This window comes from Cricetulus griseus, chromosome 7 (genome assembly GCF_003668045.3).
Source record: "Cricetulus griseus strain 17A/GY chromosome 7, alternate assembly CriGri-PICRH-1.0, whole genome shotgun sequence".
Lineage (NCBI taxonomy): Eukaryota > Metazoa > Chordata > Mammalia > Rodentia > Cricetidae > Cricetulus > Cricetulus griseus.
The window spans coordinates 35,929,090-35,940,177 of record NC_048600.1 but is presented as its reverse complement, the minus strand read 5'-3'; the positions used below and the strand labels follow the sequence as shown (position 1 = coordinate 35,940,177).

The 11,088-nt window shown below is 48.6% G+C and overlaps 1 protein-coding gene across 1 annotated transcript; it reads left to right on the top strand.

The window, feature by feature from the left end:
- Positions 1 to 1,296: 1,296 nt before the first annotated feature.
- Positions 1,297 to 7,723, top strand: Rmi2 (RecQ mediated genome instability 2). Its single transcript, XM_027424791.2, has 2 exons — positions 1,297 to 1,631; positions 7,185 to 7,723. The coding sequence occupies exons 1-2, from the start codon at positions 1,337 to 1,339 to the stop codon at positions 7,331 to 7,333; spliced, it is 444 nt and encodes a 147-aa protein (XP_027280592.1). The 5' UTR covers positions 1,297 to 1,336; the 3' UTR covers positions 7,334 to 7,723.
- The last annotated feature ends 3,365 nt before the right edge of the window (positions 7,724 to 11,088 follow it).

Here is an 11,088-nt window from a genome sequence, read left to right as displayed (position 1 = left end):
ACGCTAGGGGAAGGGAAGCCCAGCCCTTGGACTGGAGAGGATGAGGGTCTGGGGCAAGGTGAGAAGTGCTGGGAGCCACAGGTACTGAGTGATGTTGGAAGAGATAGCAAGCATCCACTTTGATATGTTAATAGGTACCTCAGTGAGCCATTTATCCTGGCTTTCCTTGAGACCTAACACTTATATATTATTAAAACGGAACAAAACAATACAGGAAGGTAAATGCTGGCTAGATGGCTCAGCAGGTAAAGATGCCCATCGGAAAGATTTGAACTTGATCCCTGGGGTTCACATGGTAGAAGAGAGAACAGACTCCCAAAAGCTGTGTTCTGATCTCCACACATGTGGCATGTACACCCCCAAGAATAAATAAATATAACTTTACAAAAATCCAATAAGGAAGAAAGGGCAGTTTGGCTGTCCTCATTGCCTTTCTGAGCATTACTTCTAACTTAAAAAAAAAAAAAATCCTATTAAGTAATTAGTCTGTCTATTTATAGAAAACAGGGTTTTTTTCTTTCTTTCTTTTTCTTTTTTTTTTCTTTTTTTTTTTTTTTTTTTTGGTTTTTCGAGACAGGGTTTCTCTGTGTAGCTTTGGAGGCTGTTCTGAAACTAGCTTTTGTGGACCAGGCTGGTCTCGAACTCACAGAAATACCCCTGCCTCTGCCTCCCGAGTGCTGGGATTAAAGGTGTGTACCACCACCGCATATTCGCCTTTATCTGTGAGGCACGAAAAAGAGAACCAACAACCCCCACATCAATTTGTGTTTACGATCATGCTTAAAGTATCCCTTGCCTGGTCTCCAGAGCGAGTGCCAGGATAGGCTCCAAAGCTACACAGAGAAACCCTGTCTCGAAAAACCAAGAAAAAAAAGTATCCCTCTGGAACTTTCTCTCCTGTGAGTAGATGAGATCCCCTATCCAAAAGGTGCAGGATCTGTTTGCATTTCTGCTTTTCGTGTGGCAATGTATTGCTAAAGGCGCACATTTTATTTCTGCTCTAAAATTAGGCCATCTACAACTATTGGTGAGCACCTCTTACTTTTTAGTAAACTGCACCGGAGACGGGAGACGTATGGTTTAAATGGTTGCTCTTCCTTGCAAAAGGAAATTCCTTATTTCATTGCCTTCGTTTATTTTTCTCTTTAATTCAACTTAACCCATTCAATTTTAGCTTCAGGCGCTTACTCAAAGTACGCATGCGCACTCCTGGCACGACGGTCCCACCCCCTGTCCTGGCCATTGGCTGGTTCCCGCCGGCATGCTTTTGATTGGCTGCCGCTCGCCAAGCCCCTGCTGCCAGTCAGAGTTGGCGGGAAAGTGGCGGTGGCGCGGCATGGCGGCGGCGGAGTCGCTGACCTCGGGTGGCCCCGGGGCCGTACGGCTGCCGCGGTCGCCACCACTCAAGGTGCTGGCAGAGCAGCTGCGGCGCCACGCGGAGGGAGGCCCGGGCGCTTGGCGGCTGTCGCGGGCGGCGGTGGGCCGAGAGCCGCTGGAGCTGGCGGCCGTATGGATGCAGGGCACCGTGCTGGCGGCGGAAGGCGGCCAGGCGCGGCTGCGCGACCCGAGCGGGGCCTTCTCCGTGCGGGGCCTGGAGCGCGTACCTAGAGGCCGGCCTTGCCTGCTCCCAGGTAATGAGGGCCAGACCGGCTCTGCAGGGAGCTGTCCCTCCCCGGGGCGGGGCGGTCCCACATCCAGGCATTAGGCATTCGTTCCCCTTTCTGTCCCAACTCCTGTCAGGTGACTCCCAGACCTATCGGATGATTGCAACACCTGCTACCACCTTCAAAAATGTAGGCTCCAATCTGGCCTGGTGGTACACAACTGTCATCCCAATACTAGGAGACTGAGACAGGAGGATGGCAAAGTTCAAAGCCTGTCTGCCTGTCTGAGCGCTAAGAGTGAGTTTAAGGCCTGCCTAGGCAACTTAGTGAGAGCCTGTCTCAGAACAAAAAGGCAAGAGGGCCTGGGGTGGGACTCAGTGGTAGAGCACTTCCTAGCATTGATGAGGCTTTGGGTTCAACCCAGACTGCAAAAATAGTAAACAAATAACTCAGTGAAAATACCTCTAAGTTCCCGAGCTCTCCCAGTCCTCCTAGTTTTGACCTGTTGGCTTCTCTGTCACAAGCTCTTTCCCCACAGATGTTTTCATTTTCCCCATATGTTTTGAGAAATAACGTCTCAGGAAATGTGTGTGTGTCCTTTTCTGTTTATTTTGAGGCAGGGTCACAGGTAGTCTAGACTGGTCTCAAATTCCTTGTGTAGCTGAGGGTGATCTTGAACTCCTGAACTTCTCACTTTATCTCTTGAGTGCTAGGATTACAGGCATATGCCACACGCCTGGTTCATGTGGTTCTGGGGGTGCATACTAGACAAGCAATCGCCCAACTGATATCCCAGTCTCATGTCTGTACATTTTTAATGTCCCAGGACAAATGGACGTACATCTGGAAAAGCCACTGTTACCCAAAGGGGTTTGGGACACTTTTCTATACCTTTCCTAATGAGATCAACATAGCTGTGGTTCACAATTCATAAACAGCTGCTGCTCACACTTGAGGGATCATCATCACGTTTGCCTAGGGCTCTGTTGAAGCCCATTCCCTCAGGTTTTCTGAGTCTCAGGACTTATTTCTCATATATTGATATTGCTGGGTTTCAGACCGCTCTCTGAGCTACTACAGTACTTGGACTTGGTCCCGACAGCTTGACCCTAATCTGGTCCAATGCCTGACCCCTAGGTGTCCTGAGAACCAGATACTCTAAGGGACAGGCATTAGGCCTGGAGTCTCATCTCACTGACAAGGATGTCAAGTGAACATATCATACATGGGACCTGTGTAAGATACTAGGCTGCAGCTGTGACCCAGATACACAAGGGCCTGCCTCTACTTGACTCTGGAGCTTCAACACCAGATCAGGAGGTTTCTGAAGGAAGGCTATGGATTCACCAGGCCTGCCTTTCTGTGGTCCTTCTCTGTGAAATCAGGCCAGACTCTCTTCCTGCTCAGAGAGTGTGGGGATTCTGTCTAGAGACAGACGGGGTCAGGGGTGTGACCTGGACTGTTTTGACCTCAGATTTAGGTTACCTTTTCTGTTCTCTCTCTCTCTTCTCTCCAGTCTTAACCCTAATTTAGGACGAGCACACTCAAATGGACTGTAAACTAAAAGCAGACACACACACACACACACACACACACACACACACACACACACACAGTGGGAATCACACTCAGTGCCTTACCACTGAGCTCTGTCTCCAGACTCAACTTTTACATTTTAAAACTTTGTTTTGTTTGTGTCAGGTTTTTCTGTGTAGCCCTGGCTGTCTCACTATGTAGACTAACCTGGTCTTAAACTCACAGAGATTTGCCTGCCTTTGCCTCCTGAGTGCTGGGATCACAGGTGTGTGCCACCATGTGTTAATCCCACTGATTGAAAACAAGACCACTACCACAATTCAAAGCCAAATTTAAAGCAAGCTTTAATTAACTACTGACCAGGTGGATGGGCTGTGGCCTGGTCCATCTCTAGGCTTCTAGAAGATGGCCCCAAATCACAGTTCATAACATCCTAAGTATTTCCCATCAGGTTCAGTCAGGGGCAAGCGTACATCCTGATGTCTCCCCAGCCTACATCCAATCAGGAGAAAGCAAACATCCTAATGTATTTCCTGTCTGTGAACCTCCTGCCTACATGTTCTCAAGCACATCCGGTGCAGATGGGTCAAACAAACTTGTTTTAAGAGAGTGAAAACATGTGACTTGTTATCTCCTATAAACAATAACCTCCAGCATTTCAGGAACTATCTGTCCTTGGGCAAGGGGGGCTTGCAGATCAGAGGCATTTTTGTTTCATGGCTCTCCAAGGCATAGTAATTAAAACTTAAAATATAGCTTTGGCTCTCACACATGCTGGCTCTTTAAAGCTATTTTATTACCTGTTCTGAGTAAGGGTATATGTGTGCATGTGTGTGTGCCATAATACTTACGTGGAAATCAGAGGACAACTTGGAGTCCTGTTCTTTCCTTCCATCATGTGGGTTCCAGGGTTTGAACTCAGGTTGTCAGGCTTGGCAGCAGGCGCCTTTACCTGTTGAGCCATCTCACTGGCCCAGGTTTCACTTTTGTTTGTTTTGTTTTGAGACAGAGTCTCACTAGGTAGCCTTGGGTGGCCTGGAGCGCACTATGTATATCAGGCTGGCCTTGAACTCAGAGATCTGCCTGTGCTCCTGAGCACTGGGATTAAAGGTGTTTGTCTGATACCTGGCCTGTGTTTTATATTTTGATGCATCTAAAATAAAATTACAATGTGTGAAAATTATATGCAGTTCAAAATCAGCATCTGCAAGTGAAGTTTTATTGAAGTGAAATGTATTTGTAATTTACAAAAGGTTAGGGTCACTGTGTCACTATAATGACATAGTCCAGTAGTTGTGACAGAGGGCCTATGGCCCACGAAAGCCTGACTTATGTAGTCTGGTCCTTTACAGAAAAAGTTGACTGCCCTTGGACTTAGGCTTGACATTGCTCTCATTCCATGGTGTTTGGTGTCCAGCCTAGGCAATGCCCCTTGAGGTCAGCCTTGGACAGTGTCTCAAGTCTGGTGCTAACAGTGTAGTGAGCCTGGCACCCAGCAGATGTCCTTGTGTTGGACTTAACTTGTTGGCCTCACCCTCTAGCCTGTATGCCCAGGCGCAGGGCCCATGCTCTTTCCTCTTGCTCATTAATCATCTCACCAGGAACCAGGGAAGTAAACAGGCCACTAAAACACAAAGTGCCATTGTAGATGAGCCCAGGGTGTGTGTACAGGGGTGACAGCTCTTCCTTCTATTTGAGTGGTACTCATGGTACCTGCCTCAGTGTTTGTGAAGTAGAAAAGTCCCAACAAAAGCATGCCATGTGTTAGCCACTGCTAGACCTGGGCCTCCAGCTGCAGAGCACAGAGACTTTTGTCCTTCTGGCTTGTTGGTTCATCTGGCATTTATACAGATACAGAACTAGACACAGAAGAAGGAAACATGTTCAAGGCTCAAGGGGAGATCAGGGAAGGCTTCCTGGAGGAGGCAGCCCCCAAAGCTGTATTGTACTTATCTGTAGGGACTAACCCTCTTGGGTTGTTGGGACATTCTTCATGTGTGTACTAGTAGGTTGTCAACTCCTTTGAACAGCATGTGCAAGGGCCAGGGGGCAGGGAACAGGGCCCCATGGGGCAGCAAAGGCCAGGAGGCAGGGAACAGGGCCCCATGGGGCAGAAAGGGCCAGGAGGCAGGGAACAGGGCCCCATGGGACAGCAAAGGCCAGGAGGCAGGGAACAGGGCCCCATGGGACAGCAAAGTCCAGGAGGCAGGAAACAGGGCCCCTGGGGGCAGCAAAGGCCAGGAGGCAGGGAACAGGGCCCCAGGGGGCAGCACTGAAAGTCTACAGTTTGAGAAGGAGCTGTCCTTGCTAAATGACCTTGATGCCTGCTGTTTTGCTGCTTCAGGGCCCCTGCCTGCCTCTAGGGCATCCAGCAGTTTCTCTCCAGGCTCTGAAGACACACCTAAATTGGGAGCTTTGCCCTCTGGTCTTCATTCTGCAGGCGGTGTTGCTTACACTGTGCTGTGATGGGCAGGCTCTTGGGCAGGACTATGGTTGGGAGGACACGGGCTCTGAGCCGTGCTGTAGCCCAAACAGGAGAAGGTGAAGGCTTGATCTTGGGCAGGGTCCTGTGGGGAAGGAGAAATGGAGGGATACGGGTGCATGGGCTCAGCACTGGTCCCAGCGTGTTGTGTAGTGTCTTCCTCCAAGCTTCACAGAACAAGTCTGTCAGCTTCCCCTGGTCTTCAGCCTTGTAATTCTAAGAATTTTGTCTTTATCACCAGTAGGGGCTCAGAGCAGAGGATGGCCAGTATGGGACCTGGGGTTAGATCCAAAGATCCTACTATGGGCCCGGTCAGGGAAAACATGGGAGGGATGGGCAGCCCCAGTGCTTGACTTCTTTCATTTGAGATCCTGGGCTTGTGTGCAAACTCATCCTGCTGGTGGAAGCCAGTCATGCAGGGGACTGGCTGCATGTCTTTCCTGCCGTGACAAGGGACTTTTTACACAATTGCATTTTGTGTGGTTTATGACTAGCCAAGTTGCGCTTTCAAGGAGAGGCACTTCCCCCAGGGAATGGGAAGTTGTGGTTAATAGTATGTCAGACCATCCAGTGGCAGCCTGTTCTGTTGATTTCCCTGTGTGTGCCCATTGAGGCTTGGGATAAAGCTGGGGGTGGCAGGGACTGGAACAACAGCACAGTGTGCTGTGGGTGGTGAGAGGAGGGGTGTGCTGATGCCTGGCCTAACTTTTTTGGCAGTGTGGGGGGAAAATTGGATTTACATTTCGGCTGTCAGGAAGTAGCTTTGCGGGAGTGCCCGTCTTGTGAACAGAGACCAGTCACTCGCTCTGGCATTGAGCAGTGAACAAGACTTGAGAGCAAAGCTTGGGTTTTCTGCCCCTGCCTGGGGCGGTGTGTCTAATTATAACTCAGTGGGACCCAGAGTTGCTTGCGTTCCAGGGGCATGACTGCTGAGTGAGCCTGCCTATTGTGTTTAGCATATGAAAAGCAGATGCCAATAAGATGCAGATGTCGGCCTCCAGGTTAAGCGCTGATCTCATTGTTCATGCATGTATCTGTTTTGATCCCTGACTGCCTTTGTTTTGGTGTCTACTGTCAGGATTGTGTGGCTGTGTGCATGTTCTCCTGTGGGGGTGTGCTCACACATGCCTGTGTATGTGGAGGCCAGAGGTACATCAAGTGTCTTCCTCGATTGCTCTCACCTTATTTTTTGAGACAGGGTCTCGAGCTGAACCAAGAGGTCTCTGACTGGGCTAGGATTGTTGGGCACAGAGCCCCAAGGATCCTCCTGTCTCCATTTCCTTGACACTGATCACTTATGCATACACCCTACCATGTTTTTTACATGGATGCTGGGGATCTGAACTGAGGTCCTCCCCTCAGCTCCTCTCCCTACTTTGCAGGGCTAAAGATCAAACCTAGGACCTAGTGCATGCTAGGCATGAGCTTTGCCTCCAAGCTGTATCCCCAGCCCCTAGATAATCTTTTTGTCTCCATCTTCCTTCTCTGATCAAGGCCTTGTAGGTTGTCCCCACCTGCCTTATTAGTATGAAGATCACCACATCCTTTTCTTCTCTTCCCAGGAAAGTATGTGATGGTGATGGGCGTGGTTCAGGCCTGTAGCCCTGAGCCCTGCCTACAGGCTGTGAAGATGACGGATCTTTCTGACAATCCCGTCCACGAAAGCATGTGGGAACTGGAGGTGGAAGACTTACACAGGAGCATCCCTTAGAGCTGGGACCCTTTAAGAACAGCTTTCCTCCTGAAGTCCTTTACCACCAAGTGGGGCTCCAGGACATCACAAAGGTTTCATGAAGAGATTTGCTTTACTGGAGCCAGATGTGCACACCCTGGGAGCTGGAGCTTCTGTTAACTCTGCCTCCTCACTTCCCAGGGCTTTGGCTGCTTGTGGATGAGAAGCAGATGATGCTCCAAGCTTTTCCCTTTTTGTCACTCATGTGTGTTCATTTTTCTCTCTCTAAAACACATGGAGATCTCATGTTGCTATCCCTGATGTGTCAAGTGATAACACTTTCTTCTTGATTGTAGCCCGTTTTAAGATGCAAAATCTGAATTTCAGTTCTTGCCAGTGGGATTAAAGTTATGGGACATGAGGACAGAATGGCGTTGTGGCCTGTCTTCCCATCTCCAGCTTCTGGGTGCCAGCAAGCAGCCCCATGCAGACAGGGCTCTCCCTGCTTCAGTGTGTTCATTCTTCGTTGTCTGTGTCCTTAGATTCAGAAGGTGAGACCAGCTGTTGAGAATAGTTGGAATAGTCGCAGAATTCTTTTGAAATTAACAATCCAAGATGGAAACAGACTTTTCGAGTACTTCTGCTTCAAAACCTTTGTGGAGAGACAGCCAGGGAGCAAATAGCCTACTGGCTTAGAGTCCTGACCTTTCTGCATGAAATGCCTTTCTGTTGGGGTTGTATCAGTGTTGGGCTTTGGCTTTTTGCTGATCACCAGACTAGATTCATATTTGGATGGTAAAGAACAAGGCAGTCCATGTTATGTTTCTGTACCACTGCAGCACTTTGCCCAGATAACTGATATTCTACACTAGTAATATTTTTGTCTGGCTAGTTTTTAAAAATAAGCTTGATTACTTGTTTGTTTGCTTGTTTTAAAGACAGGGTCTCATGTAACGCATGAGCCTCGAACCTCTGACCCTCCACTTCTGAATGTTGAGATGACAGGGATTGAACTGGGCTTTGTACATGCCATGCAAACACTCTACTGATTGACGTGCATCTCCAGCCTGACCTATGATTTGTTAAAAACAGTTTTGGGTTTTCAGAAAAATTGTACAGAAAGTTCAGTGTTCCCATAAATGCCGTCGAATCTAAGGCTTTGTGTGTGTTAGGCAAACACTGTCACTGAACTTGAGCCCCAGCTCATTGATTTTTTTTTTAAGACAAGTGTTTTAAAATACGGCTAGCCAGATGTGGCACCCCCACACCCTGACTAACCTATATTGCCATGAGTATCAGGTGGTGCTTACCATCAGATAAATTCAGGAGCCACTTGGCAGGAGAGGGACAGAGGCGGGGAGGAGAGGAGACCCAGAGATGATCTAGACCTGCCCCTTTCCTGTTCCCTCGCCCCCCATAGAAAAAGTGTCCAGGCCTTGAGCCCATCAGGAAGAGGCAAAGTGAGACTGTAGGAAGACCAGTGGCAGTCAGCAGTTGGGGGAAGGGACGCATGGGTGGTGCACAGGACTTTTAGGGCAGTGACTAACCTGGAACTCTCTGTAGACCAGGCTGGCCTCAAACTCACAGAGATCGCTTGCTTCTGCCTCCCAAGTGCTGGGATTAAAAGCGTGTGACACCACTGCCCCTTTTATTTTATTGTTATTTTGTTGTGTGTGGTGTGTGTGTGTGTGTGTGTGTGTGTGTGTGTGTCTGTCTGTCTGTCTGTCTGTCTGTCTGTCTGTCTGTGTGTCTGTGTCTATGTGCATGTGTGAGTCTAGAAGAGGACATTGCACTTTGGAACTGGAGTTATGGGCAGGTCTGAGCAGCCAATGTGGGTGCTGGGAACCCAACTCAGTTCCTCTGAAAGAGCAGCAAGTGCTCTTAACTGCTGAGCTGTCTCTCCAGCTCCAGTGTACATCTTTTGAGCTATAGAAAAATTGCAAAAATAGTATAGTCTGAGTCATCTCTCCAGCCCTATTTTGGTTTTATTTCTTCCTTATTTCCTTGTCTGAGACACTTGATTAGTTGCTTTTGATCACATTAGAGTTTAATAAACAGACACACATACACAGACAACACACACATCAACACAGACACATAAGCACACAGACTGTACACACACTGACACAGACAACACATATACACACACACACAAAAACAACACAGACACAGACTACACACACACACATACATACATACATACATACATACAGACAGACAGACAGACACAGACTACACACACACACACATACATACATACATACATACATACATACATATAACACAGACACAGACTACACACACACACACACACACATACAGACAACACATGCACATACACTTTCACAGACAATGCACACACACACACACACACACACACTTTTTTCAGCACAGAGCTTCTTGCATGCTGGGCAGACTCTAGTGCTGCGCTGTAGCCCCAGCCCAAAATTAATTATTTTGAGACAGAGTCTCATATACCAGGCTGGCCTCAAACTCTGAGGCTGAGCATGATCTTGAAGCCCTGATCTCCCACAGGCACTTGTGGTGTTGTAATTGCAGGTGTGTATCACTCCAGGCCAGGTTCCTGCATGCCAGGCAAACACTCTACCACTTGAACTCCGGTCTGAAATTTCATTTTGATGCAGGCCACAGGATCTCAGCTATAGGATTCTTAGTAAAATGGTGTTTCCAAACTGTTAAACCCCAGAGCAGCTGTTGAGCTGTGTGTGGCATAAGCCTAGTCTGCTTCTCCACTGGAGAACTGGACGCTGCTGACAATTTCCCAACAGTGTCCTCACCTAACTCCTGGTGAATAACACCCAATGGAAAAGTGTGGGCTGGCTGGAGGTCGCCAGCAGTCGGGGGAGGAGTGCTGCAGATGGCAGTGGCCAGTGGCTGGAGGCTGCCTCCCCAGCACAGAGCTGAGCCTGTGGTTTCTCTGCACATTCAGAACTCTCACTGTTGGGCCGCCGTTTCCTCCCTGACAGCGCCAAATGAAAATGCATCCGGAGGCTTCAGCTCTCGGGCTGCCAAATCAAAGTCAGTTTATCAGCGAGCACCCGCCAGACCGCGGCTCTGGCGGCAGCCTGTGTGCCCGCCCAGCGCAGCTTCCCTTTTGAAATGCTCTTTTCTAAGAACTGAGAATAAGCAACCTAGGCTGTGACTTCACTTTTCTCGGAACTGCTTTACATTATATATATTTTAAAAATGCGAAACCATCACTTAGCTGGTTTTGGATTGCCTGAGTTCCCTAATTCTTTCTGTTGCATGTTCTTGTAAAGCTGAAGTGTTACCGCAAAGTTCTGCAGGAGGGGGAAAGAACAGCCATGTGAAGTAGAGGTGTGTCTTGTGTTTTATCTGGCTTGTGTATGATTTAATGATTAAGGAGAAAAAGAAACTAGAAGAGATGCCGTGAAAAGTCAAGGATCAGCTCTGGCTGGCTGGCTAGAGTTGATGTTGGGCACTTGGTCCACACTTCCTGATCAGCCAACTGCCTCTTGCAAGGAAGGATAAGAGGGAACCTGGGTGTAGTGGCACACACCTGTAACCCTGATATTCTGGAGGTGAAGGCCACTGTGGGCTATAACATAAGTTCCAGGCCCTTTGGGGGAGCCTAGAGCTGTAGATCAGTGGTGGAGTGCTTCCTTGGCATGAATGAAGACCTGGGTTTGATTCCCAGCACTCCAGAAAGCTAGGCATGGTAGTACTTGTCTATAATCCCAGCACTAAGGAGGTAGAGGATCAGAAGTTTAAGGTCACTATGGGCTACATAGCAAATTCAAGGCCAGCCTGGG